At 43.1% G+C, this 21,305-nt stretch overlaps 5 protein-coding genes and 1 long non-coding RNA gene across 12 annotated transcripts in view; 5 read left to right on the forward strand and 1 right to left on the reverse strand.

Annotated features, from left to right (window-relative positions):
• The window catches only part of LOC134185938 (cytosol aminopeptidase-like), a 10,335-nt gene extending 5,666 nt beyond the window's left edge, over window positions 1-4,669 (forward strand). For 2 of the 3 annotated variants that reach the window (XM_062653831.1, XM_062653837.1), the window contains 8 exons: window positions 572-587; window positions 650-863; window positions 932-1,034; window positions 3,926-4,005; window positions 4,080-4,189; window positions 4,257-4,293; window positions 4,358-4,451; window positions 4,532-4,669. In XM_062653831.1, the coding sequence (XP_062509815.1) occupies window positions 572-587; window positions 650-863; window positions 932-1,034; window positions 3,926-4,005; window positions 4,080-4,189; window positions 4,257-4,293; window positions 4,358-4,451; window positions 4,532-4,587 (710 nt within the window). In that variant the 3' untranslated portion in view covers window positions 4,588-4,669. Of the gene's footprint in view, window positions 1-571; window positions 588-649; window positions 864-931; window positions 1,035-3,925; window positions 4,006-4,079; window positions 4,190-4,256; window positions 4,294-4,341; window positions 4,452-4,531 lie in introns of all 3 variants that reach the window. The other variant, XR_009970882.1, reaches the window with a different exon arrangement.
• Window positions 4,670-4,845: 176 nt separating this feature from the next.
• LOC134185965 (nanos homolog 1-like) lies at window positions 4,846-7,088 on the forward strand. Its single transcript, XM_062653861.1, has 2 exons — window positions 4,846-6,551; window positions 6,925-7,088. The coding sequence occupies exon 1, from the start codon at window positions 5,157-5,159 to the stop codon at window positions 5,811-5,813; it is 657 nt and encodes a 218-aa protein (XP_062509845.1). The 5' UTR covers window positions 4,846-5,156; the 3' UTR covers window positions 5,814-6,551; window positions 6,925-7,088.
• LOC134185956 (collagen triple helix repeat-containing protein 1-like) lies at window positions 6,844-9,458 on the forward strand. Its single transcript, XM_062653851.1, has 6 exons — window positions 6,844-6,991; window positions 7,596-7,638; window positions 7,707-7,982; window positions 8,322-8,707; window positions 8,767-9,033; window positions 9,105-9,458. The coding sequence occupies exons 4-6, from the start codon at window positions 8,618-8,620 to the stop codon at window positions 9,456-9,458; spliced, it is 711 nt and encodes a 236-aa protein (XP_062509835.1). The 5' UTR covers window positions 6,844-6,991; window positions 7,596-7,638; window positions 7,707-7,982; window positions 8,322-8,617.
• A 1,881-nt stretch (window positions 9,459-11,339) lies between these two features.
• On the forward strand, window positions 11,340-12,458 carry LOC134185994 (otolin-1-like). Its single transcript, XM_062653898.1, has 3 exons — window positions 11,340-11,489; window positions 11,562-11,831; window positions 11,899-12,458. Exons 1-3 carry the CDS (start codon window positions 11,418-11,420, stop codon window positions 11,995-11,997), a joined length of 441 nt encoding a protein of 146 aa, XP_062509882.1. The 5' UTR covers window positions 11,340-11,417; the 3' UTR covers window positions 11,998-12,458.
• Window positions 12,459-17,304: 4,846 nt separating this feature from the next.
• Window positions 17,305-19,435, forward strand: LOC134185973 (collagen triple helix repeat-containing protein 1-like). 4 transcript variants are annotated; one of them, XM_062653871.1, is made up of 5 exons: window positions 17,305-17,432; window positions 17,495-17,722; window positions 18,186-18,253; window positions 18,334-18,650; window positions 18,711-19,435. In XM_062653871.1, the coding sequence occupies exons 4-5, from the start codon at window positions 18,456-18,458 to the stop codon at window positions 18,993-18,995; spliced, it is 480 nt and encodes a 159-aa protein (XP_062509855.1). In that variant the 5' UTR covers window positions 17,305-17,432; window positions 17,495-17,722; window positions 18,186-18,253; window positions 18,334-18,455; the 3' UTR covers window positions 18,996-19,435. The 4 variants fall into 4 exon arrangements, 3 of the variants coding, with proteins under 3 accessions (XP_062509855.1, XP_062509872.1, XP_062509863.1); XR_009970884.1 differs by having other exon boundaries at window positions 17,311-17,432; XM_062653888.1 differs by having other exon boundaries at window positions 17,311-17,432; window positions 18,334-19,435.
• Window positions 19,436-20,112: 677 nt separating this feature from the next.
• LOC134186001 (uncharacterized) lies at window positions 20,113-21,256 on the reverse strand. Of its 2 annotated transcripts, XR_009970888.1 has the most exons (5): window positions 21,190-21,256; window positions 21,014-21,076; window positions 20,805-20,949; window positions 20,400-20,738; window positions 20,113-20,348 (listed from the first exon to the last, which is right to left on the reverse strand). It is a non-coding gene; the product is annotated as an uncharacterized LOC134186001 (long non-coding RNA). The 2 variants fall into 2 exon arrangements; XR_009970889.1 differs by having other exon boundaries at window positions 20,805-21,076.
• Window positions 21,257-21,305: the final 49 nt, after the last annotated feature.

Raw genomic sequence — 21,305 nt, forward strand, 5'->3', positions numbered from 1 at the left:
ATTTATTGAGTGTTCAACTGTTTGTTATTGGGGTGAGAGATATTTGTCACACAAAGTTTAGATCCGGTGCTCGAGTTATGCTTCACGAGTTTTAGTTGTTGCCATTTAATTGTAACTCATAAACGTTGGAACCGTTTTGAGTTTGATGACCTCAGAGGCTTATTAGGGTCTATACCGGTCTGACTATCTGTCAGTCCTTCTGTCTGCCTGTCTGTCTATCTGTCTGTCAATACATATATTTTCAAACATTGAACTAGTATACACCGTCTGTCTGTCTGTCTGTCTGTCTGTCTGTATCTGAGAGTCTCTGTCAGTCTGTTTGTTAATTTGTTTGTCTGTCTGTTTGTGTGTTTGTTTGTCTGTCTGCCTGTCTGTCTGTCCGTCTACATGATTGGCTGACTGGCTGGCTGTACTAACAGGTTGATTTTGTGTCAAGTAAAATATAAATTGCTAATTACATCTGTTTGTCTGTCTGTCTGCCTATCTCTGCCCTTCCGTCTTTTTCCTTACATCTCCACACAATTAGCATATTTCACAGCTACTTATAGTAACACGAGTTGTCCCTTTTTAGGTGTCACATTTGACAGGTATACTACGCTCACTCCATCACTTCTTTTCGCACCCAATCATCTACCCCTTTCCTTTTCAGTGGCGGAATCTCAATCAAGCCGTCCGCAGGCATGCACCTCATGCGAGGAGACATGGGTGGTGCAGCGGTCGTCTGTGCCACCATTGAGGCTCTCCTCAGACTTCGTGTGCAAGCCAACATACGTGCTGTTGTGCCTCTGTGCGAGAACATGGTGTCGGGTTGTGCTACTAAACCCGGAGACGTGGTGACTGCCATGAACGGGAAGAGCATTCAGGTTGGTCGGGATACACGGAAGGGGTGGGGTTGGTGTGAGTTTGAGCGTGCTTGGGTGTGGGGTGTTAGGTTGACAATACGGACGCCGAGGGGAGACTGCTGTTGGCCGATGCACTCTGTTATGCTCAGACATTTGATCCTCGTGCTGTGGTCGCTGTGTCGACTTTGACTGGTAAGTGAGGCTGGGGGCGGGATGTGTGTGTGTGTGTGTGTGTGTGTGTGTGTGTGTGTGTGTGTCTGTGTGTGTCTGTGTGTGTGTGTGTGTGTCTGTGTGTGTGTGTGTGTGTGTGTGTGTGTGTGTGTGTGTGTGTCTGTGTGTCTGTGTGTGTGTGTGTGTGTGTGTGTGTGTGTGTGTGTGTGTGTGTGTGTGTGTCTGTGTGCTGGGTATGGTGGCTGTGAGTGTTTGTGCTAGCGTGCATGTGTAGACTGTTCTTGCAACAGAATGACTGAAAAGATAACAGGAGGTTCTATTTTACTGGAGAGACAGTGAGACTGACGGCAGATGTGGACTTTGGTTTTACATGATGTTAGAGATATAGTTTAGTCTGTAGTACGTAGTTTTGATGTACGGAAATATATTTTGTGGCAGATAGAGAAACAGAAACAGGCAGACAGACAGACAGACAGACAGACAGACAGACAGATTCATTTATTATCATCAAAACTCTACGTATGTACAGGAAACTTTCAAATATCTACCAGTCCTTCATAACTAAGCAAATTATAACACATTAATGGACTTGGCCTACAACATTGCAGTCAAACATTATGCCACTGTCGTTTGTACTGCATGAAAATCTCGACAGCTTCCTCGAAATCACTCTGGCGTTGCATCTCTGAAGAATGATGGAAAATTGCTTTCTCCAGAATGCCTTAAAACGTTGAGCGCTGTTAAAAGGATGTGCATGAGTGGTATTGTAGCTTTGCCTAGATATATGAGACAAAAACTTGTGTGCGTGCGAGCCCCACAAACCAAAATGTTCAAAGACTAGTGGAACACACTTGGATGATAAACCACCATGCAGGACCTCTCCTGAGTATTTCTTTAGTTTCTTCTCCTCTCTTACTTTTGCAGTATACCCTTCTTCTCTGTGTGCGTGGTTGAGAGCATCCTTACTCCATGGGTGTGCTAATGAAACATCCACGTCAAGATTCTGTCCTGTTTCAGAATCAAAGAGTGTCATATCAGGACGGTTTTCGCTACTAACAAAACGATGCCGGGGTTCGGTTTGATGGGGAATGTGCAAATCACTCAAACATTCACTCCAACCCTTCAAGATAGTATTGTGGGTCCAGACAGGACCTCCTCCATATTTACATGTTAGTAGGTGGTATCCTTGTTGATCCAGTTGTTGTCCACAGTCACCCACTTTCACCCACTTGGTAAACGGTAAAGCCAATCCCAACCGCAAATAGGACGCTATAGAAAAGTCGTTTGTTTTAAGTGCGTGCCTATCAGAAGTAGGAATGGCATCTAACCAATCTCCGGCTCCACGACCTTGCAATGACCGCAGCCTTGCCGCATCTTTATCAGAAGGAGCCTGAGCAATGAGTTCAGACACATTAATTTCGTTTATCTCAGTACAAAGACGGTGCTGCAGTTTCTTAGGATAAGCGATGATGTCATCAAGTGTTTGAAAATCTTCATCATTGTCAGCTGACTTGGACAATGGTGGCAAGTCGGAAAAGCTAGAAATTACTTCTGAGCCAATCGACCCCGACTTTTCTTTAGAAGAAGTAAGATAATCAACCAAGTCAGTCATACACAAGAAACGAGATGGCAATTCTTTCATTGATTGACACCAAGAAGACACAAAAGCAGCATGAGAAATTTGTCCAATCTGTGTTAAACCAAAGCCTCCATTCTTGAGCTTTAGAGTCGCTTGTTTCCAGGCTGTATCATTCAAATGATTGAAACCAATGATGTCCACAAATGAAGATCTAGTCATTTTGTCATGGATGACTGCTGCCAGTTGTAGATCGCGACAGACAGACAGACAGACAGACAGACAGACACAGACAGATAGACGGAAGGTCTCCTCACAGTCAGATGCAGAACAAAGCCTCGGCAAACTGGACCAGATGTTTGATGACGGCTTCTAGCTTGGGTTCCTTCAAGAACCAAACTTCTTCTAAAATTTTAAGAAGTAAGAACTTCATTTTAGTCATTGAACTCTATTGTCAGCTTGCTGATGATTGATCTCGTAGTTATCATTGTTAACGGTGGACAGACAGACAGACAGACAGACAGGCAGAAAGATGTAATACTTTAGTGATGTCAAGAAAAGCCTCTAACATCTTAGGTGGTCAAAAAGTGCAGCTCAGAACTGGACACCTTTTTCCAGTATTCTGTTCATTAGTCATTGTAAGACCCTGCCAGGGTAACCTAAAAAAATAGTGTATTGTGAATTAGAATTTTAGTTAGAGTTCTTTAGTTTGAATTAGCCTGTAATAGTTCTGATTATGAAAATACATTTCTTTGACCGACAGACAGACAGGCAGACAGATGAACAAACAGAGACATTTGTTTTACTGTTATCAAACTCTACTAGTCACAACTCGTACTGTAAAATAAAAGCTCTACTCTTCTAACTGTTCTCGATTATAATTAATGAATTGAATTACAACAGACAGACAGACAGATGAACTGCTCACAAAGCAAAGAAAATGACATTAGTGACATATATAGTGTCCAATTGCATGCAACCTAAGTTGATAATTTTTTAGAGACCCATGTGGGTCTAATTGATATATAACGGACTTTCTATCTATAGCTTGTAGTAGTTCATATGTATGAAATATATAGATTTGACAGGCAGACAGACAGACAGACTGAGAGACGGGCAGGCAGACAGACGACGGACAGATGGACAGAGTTGCAATTGAGGGTGCAGTAGAGTGATGACATGCAGTCCAAGACCTACATCCGTACTAAGAGAGACACTTGAGATTAATCACACTATTGTGACAATTAGCTAATCAACAAGCTTCACCATATGCTTTCCAAATTCAATCAAAACTAAAACACGGACACTAACCTGTCGCAACCCTCTATCCTTTCAGGCGCCATTGATGTGGCACTGGGTACAGGAGCGACTGGCGCATTCGTAAACGATGACGACATGTGGCATCTTCTACATCAAGTCAGAAAAATTCCGTTGCCAAACGCTGCCGCGGAGTTTTGGTTTTTGAAATTTATTAATAATCAATTCCCTAGGCCAGTCACAAGACGGGAGATCGAGTGTGGAGAATGCCTCTCTTTTCTCAATACAGAAAACAGATTGAGTCACATCTTGCAGACATCAACAATGTTGGTCAGAGGGGAAGGTAGGACAGTCGAACATTGACCAGGAAATTTTTGATTACCTCGGTATTCTCCTCCCTTTCAATGTAGATCAGCAGGTGCTTGCACAGCAGCCGCATTTCTCAATGTAAAGCATATTACGTAGTGTGTTGTAATGCGTCTAATTGCGTCACAGTCTAATGATTGAACAGGAATTCGTGGAAGTCGAGAAATGGGCGAGTCTAGACGCAGCAGGAGTCATGGAAAGTCACGGAGAAGTGCCCTACCTTTCCAAAGGACTGTCAGGTACGGGAACTTCCTGTTTGTGTTGATATACGATATGAGTGCTAATTAATAAATTTATTTATTTATTTACACATTTGTAGGTCGACCAACCAGGACTTTGATCGAGTTTGTTAGACTTATGTATGGAGTTGAGTAGGTTTCCACAACGAGGTTAGATCGTTGCATTATGATTGGCTAATTCGCCACATTTCGTGAATTGATTGGCTAATTTAATGCAATATCCGGCTTCCGGTTTGTTGACTCGTCTCGCGCGCACAGTCATCAGCTCGATCTGACGTCACCCAGTCAAATGTCCAGAGTTCGTCGCTTTCCGCTTTTCTACTAATCCGACATCGAGACAGAAAGTGCAAGTCGTCGTCGAACTGCGGTAAGAGCCGATTCTCGCAACCATCTGGTGTGTACCAAAGTATCAGAGAAATACAGCGCGGGATTGTCATCATTACGCATGCGTTTTAATTAATGCGTGCGAGGGGCGTGAATTGTCCCTCCTTCCCTAATTAAAGGCCATCAGTAACCGCCTGCTCATTTGCTATTGTCTATTCCCAGGAGGCAAGTACAAGCAATTATCCCCGTGCACAGTCGTGGGTTACCAGGTCGATTGCCGCCAGTCATTCACTCATTGATAGTTTTTGCGCCCATCTGCAATCAGCTGATTTCACTCAACTGCTACAAACGCTTGATTATCGAGCACAGACTGCTATCGTGATGAATGAATCCGCTGTTGAGGTGAGCATCAATCGTTTACTCGAGACTGACGACGCGGGACAGGCGTGTGAACGACACGAGTCGAGGCCCGTCTTCTACTACGTCTTCCACGATTATTTCAATCTCGCTGGAGTTGTGCACCAGTTGACGCGGCTGTCGAGTGTTGACGAGAGGGAGCTGGCGCGTCAGAGAAGCTCCAGTTCGGACATGGGTTCATCAACGCCTCTTTCAGCAGGAACACCCACCGACGAGACTTCTCGTTACTCGCCATTCAATAGCGAGGATCCGTTTGTCTACTATGACGGCCCGTCGACGGGTACTTCAGGTCGTGTCGTGACCAATGGGATTGCGCACAATTTGCGCCAACGGTTCAAGATCATTGTCGCGATGGGACGCGCTGCACAGCGCCAGGTCTGTGTATTCTGCAGGAATAACGGCGAGAGCGAGTCTGTCTACGCCACGCACAGCATCAAAGCGTCAGACGGTCGCATCACTTGTCCAGTGCTGAGAGCCTACACGTGCCCGATATGCGGCGCGCACGGCGACGAGGCGCACACTATCAAGTACTGCCCGCGAAATCTCGAAGCGGGAGAGTTCAGTCGCAGCGTCGCACGACCGCACGGCCGTCTGCGCAACGCTACCGGCCGACGCAAGTGATTTCAGCAATTCTCAACAGAGCAGCAGCACTACATCGTATTTACTATTTACTTCGAATTTATGATTCCTTTTATTTTACGCGTAATGAATCGTTTCGATTCCGTCGACCGTTTTCTCGGTTTTTTCGTTCGAATCAACTCTATATTTCTATTGATTGCTGCTGTTACTGCCACCACTATCAATGACAGCGAGTGATTGCGGTTTGAATTGATTCAGAGCTACTGTACTACCTTTTTTCCTCTCTCTCTTTACAGTAAAATGTTGGACAGATTGCTAACTAGCCATGACATATATAATGACAGTATTTAGTATCTTAGCCGCTCTGCTGTTTGACATACGTTTTATTCGAATGAATTCAATATCACAGTATTGGAGGTTGTCACCCACACCAACTGCCTCTTTGTCTGCAACCCCATCTCGCGCACACACATTCACTACCATCCATCCATCCCTCTGTGTACACTTCACACACTCTGCAGCTCTGGAGTCGCAAGCGACTGCGTTGCGGCGCTTCTCGTGCTGATTATCTTACATCTCAGACGCCATTCTTACCGTGCTTTCACAGGCTGTTAGCTATTTAGTGACGAACATTGCTTGGACGTTTCCGGTCGCACGTTGAAAGTGTCGCGAATTGTTTGTCGAGGTGTTAACGCAATTATCACGTTCGCTTAGGCTCCCGCTGAGCGGAGCGGAGCAGCTGGTTGTTGGTGTCTAGAGAGTTGCGAGTGTTTGTACTTGGTATGTGTTGTTGCTGTCTAGTGTGCGGGTCGTGGTTGAGGTGAGGGTGCCGGATGTGTCTGGGTGGGAGAGGCCGGTTGTGAGATATTGATGGTGTGTGGAGATATTTCCAGTGTGATGTGTTGCGATCTTGTTCGTGTTTGTCGCGGCTAGTGTGTGTTTGTGTCGTGTTTATGCGCGTTTGCAAGTGTGTGTGTGCGTGCGTGCGTGCGTGCGTGCGTGCGTGTGTGTGTGTGTGTGTGTGTGTGTGTGTGTGTGTGTGTGTGTGTGTGTGTGTGTGTGTGTGTGTGTGTGTGTGCCTTGACTCTCGGTGTTCTTCAGTGTTGACATCAGTTGCATGAAGATCTTAGTCCACTTAGTTTGTGATGTGTAGGTCTTGGCTGTTGACAACTGTAGACATGTTGATCACAGACATGCCGGCTTTCAGAGTTTGGTGTGACGTACGTAATATCACTACAGTAAATAAATGTAATGTGCTTGTGTCATGTTTTATTTGGCTTACCTGAGATAGACAAAGACAGAGAGAAATAGGCAGACAAACAGACAGACAGGCAGACAAACAGACAGACAGACAGACAGGCAAAGTGGTTGCTGGGGAGAAAAGGCAGCAATTATTTGAACCAAGCAGCTAGCCGAGATCGAGAGATCATGTAGAAAGTGGATCAAGTGAAGCACAGTTTAGAGGACAATGGAGAAAGAGACTATCAAGTCCAATTCAATGTACTGGAAAAGCCTAGAAGAATTGCAGAGGGAAGTTATAAAGAATTGGATGACAATGAAAGAGACAGACAGAACATCATTCATTGGAGTTTTAGTAGTATTCAATCTGTATGTCTCAGATGGACATTTAGCTTAGCAGTTTTTACCTATAAATTGTCTTCATGTAAAATTTGCTTTTTGTGTTCAATAGTGAAATTAGGCAAACAGACAAACAAACAGACAGACAGCTAAACAACAGACAGACAGACAAACAGAAGAGGCAGTAGTTTTAGCTATATTTATATTGTAATAGCTTTGATGTTTCAAATCTATGTTCTTTGACAGACAGACCAAAAATAAAAATTATTCAAAATTTGACAAATTCTCAGTAAGACCACATTTCTTTACCTTTGCTGTCTCTTCGAGAAGCTGCTCTAGAATCTAATGTTTCTTCAGACAAGATGGTCACGTGACCTCTTCTGCTGTTGGGTGGTGATAGTCATGGAGACTCGCGCTGTGGTGGCCGCATCCACATCATCCAAGGCCACAAACAACAAACAACCACTACAGATTGTACGTTGTGAGCTAGATCCTAGTCAGTGGAGGAAATTTCTAGTGCGCAAGCGCAACTTCTTTCGAGCGCTTCCGTGTGCTTCACTCACCGTCTCTTCTTCAGCTCTGTCGGTCTCTTCGACCTTTTCCAGAAGAGCTCTGCCAGATAAGTCAGAAGAGGTAAAGCAACGCGTTCCATGATAGTTGCAGTTGCTTTTTTGCTTTTGTTTTCCTTCTTGTATTTGCTGGTTTGGTGTGGAGATGCTGAAACAACGTGTTATGACGATGTGACTGTCAGCTGACAGACTGCATGAGTTGCCCTAGTGGGGTGTTTTTCCATAGGATAGTGAATGACAGTACAGTATTACCTATCATATTTCTCTTTTGATAATAAGAGGTCACAAGTCTATCTTACTGTTTGATCATTTATTTATGAAATGATGTTTCTTTATCTAATGTTTGGGTGTAATGTTGCTTGCAATGAGTTAATAATTTTTGCACACTTTATCATATTTCCAGTGGTGGGTGACAATGTAAGAGATCAATGTAATAGAGTGTTGTCACAAAAGTGATGTCTCATGTATAATAATGACAACATGCTCGAGCATCACAGAAGTGGAAAAGAGGAGGAGATGGATATGAAAACTTATTGAGACAATCTGTTGTAGATGGATTTTGGAAACATCAGATTAGGTGGAAATGTTCTGTTTCAGACTAGACTGTACCCACTCCGGATATGAGGGTGTGTGAGGAGGAGTATATAAGAGCAAGCTCACCAGCTCACTTCATCAGTATCGAGGATATCGGTCATCATCATGTTTTCATTCTTTGTGACAGTTCTGGTGGTCATTCAAGTCATTACTACTTCTGGTGGTCAAAGTGTGTCAGATGAGAAAAGTCAGCAGGTTGTGATTGACCAAATACTGATTAAAATGTGTTACAAAACTTTTTTGGGACTGACTAGACATGCGTACCTGCTGGTGTTCCAGGAGTACCTGGATTGCCTGGACTGCACGGAGCACCTGGACGAGCTGGAACAAAAGGAGACAAAGGGTCAGTTGGAAATGATGGTAAAGGTAATGCTGGGAAGATAGGTCCACAAGGTCCCGAAGGTCCACAAGGGATAAGAGGAGAACAAGGAAGGAAAGGAGAGAAAGGGGAAGCTGCGACACTCAACTGGAAACAGTGTGTGTGGGATAGATCAGATAGTAAGGACAGGGGTCTGATTCAGGTTATTCCAACTTGATTTGTGATTGTAATTAGTAAGTATCATGTGACTTGTTTCTTCTTTCTTTTCAACAGAACTGTAATTTTAGGAAATATGACAGCAATTCAGCTCTACATGTTGCATATGCGGGAACTCTCAGGGTTTTATGTTCCAGTGGTTACTGCTGTTCTCGATGGTATTTTACATTCAACGGTAATGAGTGCAGTGGACCTATGACTATTGAGGGAGTTGTGTATGGTGAACCAGCTTATGATAATCCTCATCGTCACAGACAGATTGAAGGATACTGTGAGAATATTCCAGCAGGTCAAATCACAATTGGATTCAACATTGGAAACTGTAGGAGATACTCGTTGTATGATGGGGAAACAGGATCTATATCAATATCTCGCATTATGATTGCAGAAGTTCCTCCACAACAAAAGTGACTGAATTAGAGAGGAATTAGAACTTGTGTTCAGTATAGTTTGCAATAGATTAATTGAGATCTTTGCAATTGTTGAGCTGCCAACCAACAACCATACATGAAGTTTACAGAACAAACGACCGGGTGCCCAGAGATAGACAGAGTCACTCCATAATACAGTTTGCCGCAAGTAGACGCCTAAACAATAAGACTTATCTAATGTTAAACGCACCACGTTTCTTTCCAACGTAAACCTGATTATCGTTTCATCTACATCTGAAATTTACACTGTAATACATTCATAATATCCGGGCTAGTGGTATGGTATATTATTTGTTGACCTATACATTGATATCGGCAAACACTGACTAACTACAGTGTTAGATACAGCACAGTGTAGTAAGGATTAATCATACTGTAGCATGGGACTTGTGAATAGGTGGCATTTAGCTTCTGAAGGTGTTTTTGGTTGTCAAGTACACACAGATGATTTCTTAGCTACAATACAAAAGGATGGGGCGACGGAACTTCATGAGGCTTTTTCATCACAGTTTGGTCACTCGTTCCTATACTGATATGTAGTTGAACACAGAAACGATTTTTGAAGTATATAGATATCGATCGATAGCCTATAGGACCACGCCCCTTTCTGTTGTATGATCCGTCAACTGATCACAGACATAGTAAATAAATGTAATGTGTTTGTGGTTAATAGAAATCATGTTTTTATTTCGCTACACAAACAGACAGACAGACAAATAGACAGACAAGCAGACAGAGAGACAAAATAATAAGCAGACACACAAACAAACAAATACTATAAACAATCTAACAAACAAACACACAGACAGACAGACAAACAGAAGAGACAGAAATTTTATCTATATTTATATTGTAATAGCTTCGATGTTTACAAATTTGACAAATTCTCAGTAAGAACGCGTTTCTTTACCTTTGCTGACTCTTCGAAAAGATGGTCTAGAATCTAAGCTGTTTCTTCAGGATGAGACAAAGTGATCACGTGACCTCTGGTTGCAGAAATATGTTGAAGTTGGATGGTGATAACGCCGTGGAGACTCTCACGGTTGTGGCCGCATCCACGTCATCCAAGGCCACAATACAACAAGCAACAACTACAGATTGTACGTCTTGAGATCCTAGTTACTGCAGTGGAGAAAATTGCTAGTACGCAAGCGCAACTTCTTTGAGCGCTTCCGTGTGCGTCTCTTGTAGATTAATGTTTTCAGCTCTGTCGGTCTCTTCAACCTTTTCCAGAAGAGCGCTACCAGAAGAGTCAGAAGAGGTAAAGAAACGCGTCGCATGATAGCTCGGTTGCTTTTTTGTGCTTGTTTTTCTAATTGTGCCTACATTTACTGATTTGGTGAGGAGATGCTGAAACGACGTGGCATACTGTAGTTATGATGATGTGACTGTCAGCTGACAGACTTCATGAGTTGCCCCAATGGGATGTTTTCCCTAGGATAGTGAATGACAGTACAATACTACCTATATCTATTTCTCTGTTGCTAATAAGAGTTCACAGAAGTCTATCTTACTGTTTGACCATTTGTACGAAATGATGTTTCTTTATCTATTGTTTGGGTGTAATGGTGCTTGCAATGAGTTAATATTTTTGCACATTTTATCATATTTCCAGTAATGAGTGACAATGTGAGAGATCAATTGTTGTCACAAAAGTGATGTCTCATCTATGACAATGACAACATGCTCGAGCATCACAGAAGTGGAAAAGAGGAGGAGATGGATATGAAAACTTATTGAGACAATCTTTTGTAGATGGATTTTGGAAACATCAGATAGGTGGAAATATTCCATTTCCGACTAGACTGTATAACCAAACCCACCCACCCACCCACCCGGATGTGAGGGTGTATGAGGAGGAGTATATAAGAGCAAGCTCACCAGCTCACTTCATCAGTATCGAGGATATCGGTCATCATCATGATTTAATTTTTTTGTGATGCTTCTGGTGGTATTTCAAGTCATTGCTACGTCTGGTGATCAAAGTGTGTCAGATGAGAGAAATCGGCAGGTTAGGATGATTTATCAAGTATTAATTGATATATCACAAAGTAGCTTGGGTTTAATTTAGTTTACTGACTAGGCATGTTTGTCAGGTGGAGTTCCAGGTGTACCTGGATCACCTGGATTGAATGGATCACCCGGACGAGATGGAATGAAAGGAGAGAAAGGTGTGAAGGGAGAAAATGGATTAGCTGGAGATGTCGGAGGTAAAGGAAATGCTGGGAAGATAGGTCCACAAGGTCCACAAGGGATAAGAGGAGAAAAAGGAAGGAAAGGAGAAGCTGCGATACTCAACTGGAAACAGTGTGTGTGGGATAGAGAGGATAATAAGGACAGGGGTCTCATTCAGGTTAATCCAACTCGATTTGCGATGACAATCATGAACGTGTGACTTATTTCTGCTTTCTTTTCAACAGAACTGTAATTTTAGGAAACATGACAACAATTCATCTCTGCATGTTGCATATGGAGGAAATGTCATGGTTTACTGCTCCAGTAGTTGGTGTTGTTCTTGATGGTACTTTACATTCAATGGTAACGAGTGCAGTGGACCTATGACTATTGAGGGAGCTGTGTTTGGTAATCCAGCTGATGATGTTGCTCATCGTCATGGACAGATTGAGGGATACTGTGAGAACATTCCAGCAGGTCAAGTCACAATTGGATTCTACATTGGAAACTGTCAGAAATGGGGTTCAACAACACATGATGGCTATACAGGATTTCATTCACCATCTCGCATTATGATTGCAGAAGTTCCTCCACCACAAAAGTGACTGAATTTGAGAGGAAATTAGAACTTGTGTTCAATAGAGTTTACAGTACGTACAGTACGAGGTAGCTGGTAGGAGGATGGGGATGGTGTGCTTGCCTGTCTGTCTTTGCCGTATGTGAGTGTATGTATGATTAATTTAACATGTATGTTGTAGCTGCAACTAAGGATTAAATCATCCGTGAAAGTTATTGAGCATCGTAAGAGCTGATAGCAAGCTAATGAGATTGAGATCCTTGTTGAGCTAGCTGACATACAAAATATGACGTCATAAACATTAATGTTCATTTAGATATTGTTTGTAGTTTAATTGTTATCTGCTGCATAAATGATTATTAGTGGTTATATATATATATATATATATATATATATATATATATATATATATACAAGCTCCAACGCCCGGCTTCGCCCGGGGGACAACACATGCCAGGTGCTTCTCCTTTCCACTTCATAGTGCCGCAGTTGACACACACGTTTGTCATAGAGCCAATACAACACGGAAGTGGAGAAAAGACAGGTCGCCTTTATAGGTAGAGATTATAGCATTAATGACAGACAGACAGACAGACAGACAGACAGTTGTGATGTCTTCCTCTACCCATATTGTCTACTCCTCTTTACCAACATTGTCATCATGGATTGTACACATCTTTACCTCGCGTCAGGCTAGGCGTCTTCTATGGTGGCCATGCACTTTGTGATGTCCATCCATGTTATCCGGGAGACAGACAGAGTGTTCAGTTTTTTGCTTTTTAGTTGTCATTGTAATGTAGTGTATCGTGCTTTGCTTAATTTGATTTAGCCTGTAATAGTTCTGATTTATGAAAATATAATACCATTGACAGACAGACAGACAGACAGACAGACAGACAGAAAACAGGTCGCCTTTATAGGTAGAGATTATAGCAGAAAGTATCTAAAAATGCGTTTGATGCTTGGAGAGGCAGAGGGGGTGTAGCCAGGTCACGTACAGTTTGTATAGAGAACCGTTTACTGTCACTAATTAGCCGTGGTGTAAGTGCTTTTACCGTTTAGTAGCAGCCAGACAGAATTCTCATTCATAGTTATATCCCGTACAATTACCGTTTCTAGAGCCCACTAATTTTTTGTGTTAACGATTGGGTGAAACCATTTCGACTTGGACGTTGCTGCCGTTGCGAGGAACAGGTGCATCGAACTTGGTATCTATTCGACACGTGTCCAGTTTCAAAAAATCCCGTTGATTGGATTATTGATCCCGTTGTAGCCATTTCGACAGTCCCGTTGCGGAGAACAGGTGTATCGAACCTGGCATCTATAATTTCGACGTGAATCCCAAAACGTGCAAGTCACGTGCAATACTTACCCGGATAATCCGTTCCCCGTATATAACGAATGCCGACTCTCGTCATTTCGACAGTCCCGCTGAACGTCGTCTGTTCGAAGACGTTGCTGGCGTTTCGGGGAAGAGGTGCATCAAACACGGCAGCTCTTCGACGGTCGCAGACTGGCAAACGACTGTGTGCGTATTTTTTCGAGACCCGGATATCAGCAAGAATATCTTCCTTTTCCCGACGTCGCCGGCAATAGACGACACGCTCGGCGCGTACCGTCCGACGTTGGGAACGGGCAGTCTATATTCGGTGGAGACACGATGCGCCGTTCCGGAGATATTCGCGCGCGAGCGGAAGCGAGCGCGATCGGCGGGAAACGGCGTCGTCGTGGGAGAAGTCAGGAAGACGACCGCGGTCTGACTTTCGACCTGAATGAATTCGGCGTGCGCGAGCGAAATTCGGTCGAAATCGGACTCGCCGTCTTCGAGAGACGCTCGTACGTACGGGCACACAGACAGACAGACAGACAGACAGACACACAGACACCTCTCCTTTATATATAGAGACAAGCTCCAATGCCCGGCTTCGCCCGGGGGACAACACATGCCAGGTGCTTCTCCTTTCCACTTCATAGCGCCGCAGTTGGCACACACATTTGTCATAGAGCCAATACAACACTTAAGTGGAGAAGAGACAGGTCGCCTTTACAGGTAGAAATTATAGCATTAATGACAGACAGACAGACAGACAGACAGACAGACAGACAGACAGTTGTGATGTCTTCCTCTACCCATATTGTCTACTCCTCTGTATCAACATTGTCATCATGGATTGCACGCATCTTTACCTCGCGTCAGCGCTAGGCGTCTTCTATGGTGGCCATGCACGTTGTGATGTCCATCCATGTTATCCCGGAGACAGAGACAGTGTTCAGTTTTTAGTTTTTTAGTTGTCATTGTAAGGTAGTGTATCGTGCTTTGCTTAATTTGATTTAGCCTGTAATAGTTCTGATTTATGAAAATATAATACCATTGACAGACAGACAGACAGACAGACAGAAAAACAGGTCGCCTTTATAGGTAGAGAATCAGATTATAGCAGAAAGTATCTAAAAATGCGTTTGATGGTTGGAGAGGCAGAGGGGGTGTAGCCAGGTCACGTACAGTTTGTATAGAAAACCGTTTCCTGTCACTAATTAGCCGTGGTGTAAGTGCTTTTACCGTTTAGTAGCAGCCAGACAGAATTCTCATTCATAGTTATATCCCGTTCAATTGCCGTTTCTAAATCCCGTTGATTTTTGGATTAGCGATTGGGTGAAGCCATTTCGACTTGGACGTTGCTGCCGTTGCGAGGAACAGGTGTATCAAACTTGGCATCTATTCGACACGTGTCCAGTTTCAAAAAATCCCGTTGATTGGATTATTGATCCGGTTGAAGCCATTTCGACAGTCCCGTTGCGGAGAACAGGTGTATCGAACCTGGCATCTATAATTTCGACGTGAATTCCGTAACTTGCAAGTCACGTGCAATACTTACCCGGATAATCCGTTCCCCGTATATAACGAATGCCAACTCTCGTCATTTCGACAGTCCCGTTGAACGTCGTCCCTTCGAAGACGTTGCTGGCGTTTCGGGGAACAGGTGCATCAAACACGGCAGCTCTTCGACGGTCGTAGACTGGCAAACGAATGTGGGCGTATTTTTTCAAGACCCGGATATTAGCAAAAATATCTTCGTTTCCCGGCGTCGCCCGCAATAAACGATACGCTCGGCGCGTGCCGTCCGACGTCGAGAACGGGTAGTGTGAATTCGGCGGAGATACGATTCGGCGTTCCGGAAATATTCGCTCGCGAGCGGAAGCGAGCGCGATCGGCGGGAAATGGCGTCGTCGTGGGAGAAGTCAGGAAGATGATCACGGTCTCACTTTCGAGATTAATGAATTCGGCGTGCGCGAGCCAAATTCGGCCGAGATCGGACCCGCCGTCTTCGAGAGACGCTCGTACGTACGGGCACACAGACAGACAGACAGACAGACACACAGACACCTCTCCTTTATATATATAGATATATAGACAGACAGACACAAACTAAACAAACAATAATAACAAAATTTGATAAATTCTCTGTTAAACTGCGTTTCTTACCTTTGTTGTCTCTTCGAGAAGATGCTCTAAAGTCAGAGTTGTTTCCTCAAGAAACAGTCACGTGACGTCATTTGCTCCTAGAAATGTGTTGGATATTGATAACGTCTGAAGTTGCGGCCACATCCACATCATCCAAAGCCAAAAAACAACAATCAACAACAAATTGTACGTCTTGAACATTCATGCAGACGGCAGAAATTAGGAAATTTTTAGTGCGCAAGCGCAGGTTGTGTCAACGATTTCCGGTTCATATCTTTGTCTGTGAAAGCGTCTCTTCCTAACGTCTTCAGCTGTGCCGGTCTCTTTAGAAGAGCTCTACCAGAAGAGTCAGAGAGGTAAAGAAACGCGTCCCATGATAGTTTCAGTTGCTTTTTTGCTTTTGTTCTTCTACTTCTTGTTACTGATTTGGTGAGGAGATGCTGAAACGACGTGTTATGATGATGTGACTGTTAGCTGACAGACTGCATGAGTTGTCTCACGTGCTTTGGGCTAGCTGTCTAGATCAACTAGCTGCAGACCTCTCAACTTTTCTTCCATTAATTAATCGGTGTGTAACAATGTGAGAGATCAATGCAGTAGAGTGTTGTCACAAAGTGATGACATGCTCGAGCATCACAGATGTGGAAAAGAGGAGGAGCTGGATATGAAAACTTACTGAGACACAATCTTGTGTAGATGTTTTATTGAAAACATATGATTCTGTGGAAATGTTCTATTTCAGACTAGACTGTACCCACCCCGGATGTGAGGGTGTGTGAGGATAATATATGAGCAAACTCACCAGCTCATTTATCAGTATCAAGGATATCAGTCATCATCATGTTTTCATTTTTGTGACAGTTCTGGTGGTCATTCAAGTGATTGCTCGTTGTGTGTCTACATGCTGACGTTCCGAGCGTACGTGGATTACCGGGAGTGAACGAATCACCCAGACAAGACGGAATAGAAGGATTATAGTTAGAGATGATGATTCAAATGGAAAACAATATGAAGAAGGAAGGAAACAAATGAAAATATCGAGATGCTATGACAGTCAACAATTGGAAACATGGCCACTGTTTGCATGTGTGGATTAAAAATGTGTTGGTCTGTTTTAACTCATTTAATGATTTCAACTATCAACAAGTGACTTGTTTATGCTTTATACAGAACTGTGATTTTAAGAAAAAAGTGTACCACCATTCAGCTCTATGTGTACAGTAGGCTCGAGTGTTCAGCTGGTCGACTGACTGGACACTCGAGCCTAACTCTAAGTGTTGGATATGCAGAAAGTCTCAGGATTTCTACCAAAAAATTCCTTGCTGTTCTCGAATTATTTTTGTATTTAATCTTGGGTTGTTTGAGAATCAAGAAGTCGTAAAAACATCTTAGTTTAACATGTTTGCGTTGTCTATGACGTCACACACCCATCACATTTGAGACCCATGTGACACCCTTGGTCGTCTCACAGCTATACAGGGTATCTAGGAACTGTATCTTGGATTATGATTGACGAAGTTCCTCCACCACAAAAGTGACCGAATTAGAGAGGAATTTAGAACTAATTACCTTCGCGCGCGCTCTAGACGTCTGGAAGTTCGAGGGTAGTGATGGTGCGCGTGCATGTTCTCTTGCCATATGTGAATGCACGTGTGAGTGGAGCGGAGCTGCCAACAGGCAACATGAATCGTTCATGATGGTTACAGAAAGCGGTTGCAACTTGCACAGAGATTCGTATGGTACCGAGTCGAATGTTGGTCGAATTGTTGTGTCAGTGTTCCAAACAACGGAATGTTTCCAGCTACACTAGGAGCAACCAAAAGATCGCTCTACTCTTGGTTTATCGATAAGTGCTGCACAATCAGAGTGAAACCAACGCCAACAACGCTCGTGTTTATACGAGCCAATCCGGCAAACTTTCAGTCTGCATCATCAGATCAGGCTGTATTCCTGAGAAAGCAACCGTGCCAGACGTTCACGTTCTCGTCAGCATTTGATGTTGCAGCTGTCGCCTCTCCTTGCTGTTCAGGTAGCGCTTTTTCTTCTTCTTCCCTCCTAATATATTTGGTCATGATTCATGTATGCAGCTACCACATGATGCATGCATACTAAAAAGTGGTGTGTGCTAATTAACGTATTTCGAGTGTGCTAATTAACGTATTTCGAGTTGTCTGTGACAATTGTAGGAGATCAATAGAAGTAGCTAGGGTATTTTTAGTGCCATTTGTGACAATAGTAACACGAGCTTTTTGCAAGAAGTTGGAAGAGGCTGGGTATTAAATGGAAATTAAAATGAAACCATGTTTGGTAGATAATGTTTGGAAACATTGGATTCCTTGGAAATGTTCTAGTTTAGACTAGTCTGTAGCTCTCCCCCTTCCCCCCGGATGTGAGGGTGTGTGAGGAGGAGTATATAAGAGCAAGCTCACCAGCTCACTTCATCAGTATCGAGGATATCGGTCATCATCATGTTTTCATTTTTTTTGTGACAGTTCTGGTGCTCATTCAAGTCATTGCTACTTCTGGTGGTCAAAGTGTGTCAGATGACAGAAATCAGCAGGTTGGGATGATTTATCAAGTATTAATGAATTAACTAAAATGTATCACAACTTACTATGCCTGGTTTTGTTGAATGACTAGACGTGTGCATCTGCTGGATTTCCCGGATTTCCCGGATTACCAGGACGAGATGGAAGAAACGGAGAATAGGGGTGAAAGGAGAGTGAGGATTAGATGGAGATGTCGGTGGTAAGGTAAAGGCAATGCTGGGAAAATTGGTCCGCAAGGCTCACAAGGTCCACATGGTCCACGAGGTATACACGGTCGACATGGTCCACGAGGCCCACAAGGGACAAGAGGAGAACAAGGAAGGAAAGGAGAGAAAGGAGAAGCTGCCAAACTCAACTGGAAACAGTGTGCGGGAGAGAAATGAAGGGAAGGACGTTGGACTCATTCAGGTTATTCTAACTTAATTTGTAATTGTAATTGTTGACATGTTTCTGCTTTTATTCCAACAGGACTGTAATTTTAAGAAATATCACAGCAATTCAGCTCTACGTGTTGCATATGCAGGGGCTCTCAGGGTTTACTGCAGTAGTGGTCGATGCTGTTCTCGATGGTATTTTACGTTCAATGGTAACAAGTGCAGTGGACCTATGACCATTGAAGGGGTTGTGCATGGTAGTTCTGCTGATGATGACCCTCATCGTCACAGACAGATTGAGGGATACTGTGAGAACATTTCAGCAGGTCAAGTCACAATTGGAATTAACATTGGAAATGTTATAAGAAGTTCTCATTGACACATGATGGCTACACAGGATGGCATTCGGTATCTCGCATTATGATTGAAGAAGTTCCTACATCACGAAAGTGACTGAATTAGAGAGGAACAAGAACTTGCGTTCAGTATAGTTTGTAGTATGTTCAGAATGAAGTAGCTGAAGTAGGAGGCTGGATGGTGCATGTGTACATCTCTCGTTACTACATGTGAGTGTGCGTACAATTGCAACAATGTATGTAGTCAACAGCAGTGTGTACTGTACCTGCCAATCGCTCACTCTGGTTGATGGATGGGCCCAAACGAACCTTAGCCCCGTATAATTGTATTAGTCAATAAACTATAGTAATAGATACTATAATCTCCAACAGTGTCAACATAACCAGTGTTACCACTATACTTCAACTATACACTATATCATTCTCAACTGTAATTACTTTATCCCACTATCCATAACCAATTGAGAAAGATAAAACCAAGGTACAGTACCACAGAAAATAATTCTCAAAACAATATTCAATTCAGGACGACAGCAGAATTTCTGAACCTCCTAATTGCAGACAATGCAACATGCTCTCTAGTCACCAACAATCGGGATCGATATGTGAGCAATGACGAGGATTGGGTGTGGCAGCAATGGCAGTGGTGGTAGAGTAAAGGTGGTAATCAAAGTCTGGCTCTTGCCAGATTCATTTCTACTTCTTGCAGCTCTGGTATTACTTCTTCCTGCGGTGGTTCCTAGCCAAGAGCTAATTGCTATTGCTGCTTGTACATCTGCCGATATCTCATGTTAAGTGTACACCGACTGCCAAATTCTTCCTAGATGCCACACAAAACAGCGACACTCTGTCGGCTTGCTGGTCATAATAAAAATTTGCCAATCCTTGTAGTAGCTGGATCACATACAAAGTCTTTCTGCGAATACCTCCCTCCTCATTTCAGACAATTGTCATTGAGATGTTGATGTTGGAGGGAGGTAAACATGATGTAGGAGTTTAGACCAGCCAAGTCAACCAAGTGCAGAAAGATCTCCTAACAGTACTTTTAGGCTTCCAATGAATCCATTCTATAAAGGACCTGCTAGTAACTTACAATAACTACTTCATTTAGTACAATATATAACTAATATGTTGCCTTGTAATAATTTCATGATTTGATCTGATGTATCAATGTGCCCCATATGCTTGTTGTAAGCAGTGATAGCCTCTGGTCTGGAAACAATGATTCTGCGGTATCCATCCTATTGTTCAAGTGTTCTGTTGAAATGATGGCAAGGTAGATGATGGTGTCCAGCATGAAGATTTGTCATCATGCATATGGTGACATCATTCTGTTGGCCCACTGTATGGTACCCACTCTGTGGTACCAAAGAAGCCTAAATATAAACTGTTAGCTTGATTACCCATAAAAAATAAAAATATTGAACCTCTAGGTAATTCTCCAAATTCCTTTAGATTTTAAATCCTTGAGGTAGCTCTTTCAGTTTCAGCTGAACTATAACACAAGCCATGGAATCTGGTCCGTAAACAAAGATCCTGATGTGTAAAATTGATCAATGAGATCGTGTACTCCTGATGATAGAGTGGATTCAGCAGTTGCATGACTGTCTGTAGACCACACTGGTGGTGACCGTGTCTTCCAGATGAAGGCCTGCTTGATGACATTTGGCTTTTCCTTTCTCATGGCTAGCTGCTGCTGCCGGTGTACATCGTATAGAACCCATACACATATTAGTATGTGTCACGCTATCCCATATATACATTGTCTACATACAAATTTACTTATATATTTATCAATCTTAATAATTAGAGTACTAACAACATTTACATACCTAAAGGCAAAGCAGCCTTTGGCTTTAATCATTCACTCATCCAATGAGCCACACGCATCAGGCTGACACATCTGCATGCAATTTATACGCATATTGTGCAAAAGGCTGCAGACCTTGTGCAACGGGTCAGCCTGTCGGTCCTTCTCTGTACAAGAATTCTCGATGTGAAGGACTGACAAAATGGTTCAAAATGCTTGTGAGACACGAACTTCCATAGCCAATGAAAGGAAAACAAGCTGCGCCACGTAGTGATCCCAGCTGAGCGCAAGAGCCTAAACATAATGAATGCATTATTAAGACTACTTGATACCACCCTACTGAAAATTTTCATGCAAATCGTATGAGACTCTCATGAGATCTCAAGATCAACTCACATGACATGTACCTGATTTGCATAATCAGTACCCCACATGACCATACACACAGTCGTACATATGAAATTTGCAAGCCCTGAAATTCCAGACCAGAGAGCGTGCGTTAACATTATACATTCAACAAATG

Source organism: Corticium candelabrum, chromosome 1 (genome assembly GCF_963422355.1).
Source record: "Corticium candelabrum chromosome 1, ooCorCand1.1, whole genome shotgun sequence".
Classification (NCBI taxonomy): Eukaryota; Metazoa; Porifera; class Homoscleromorpha; order Homosclerophorida; family Plakinidae; genus Corticium; species Corticium candelabrum.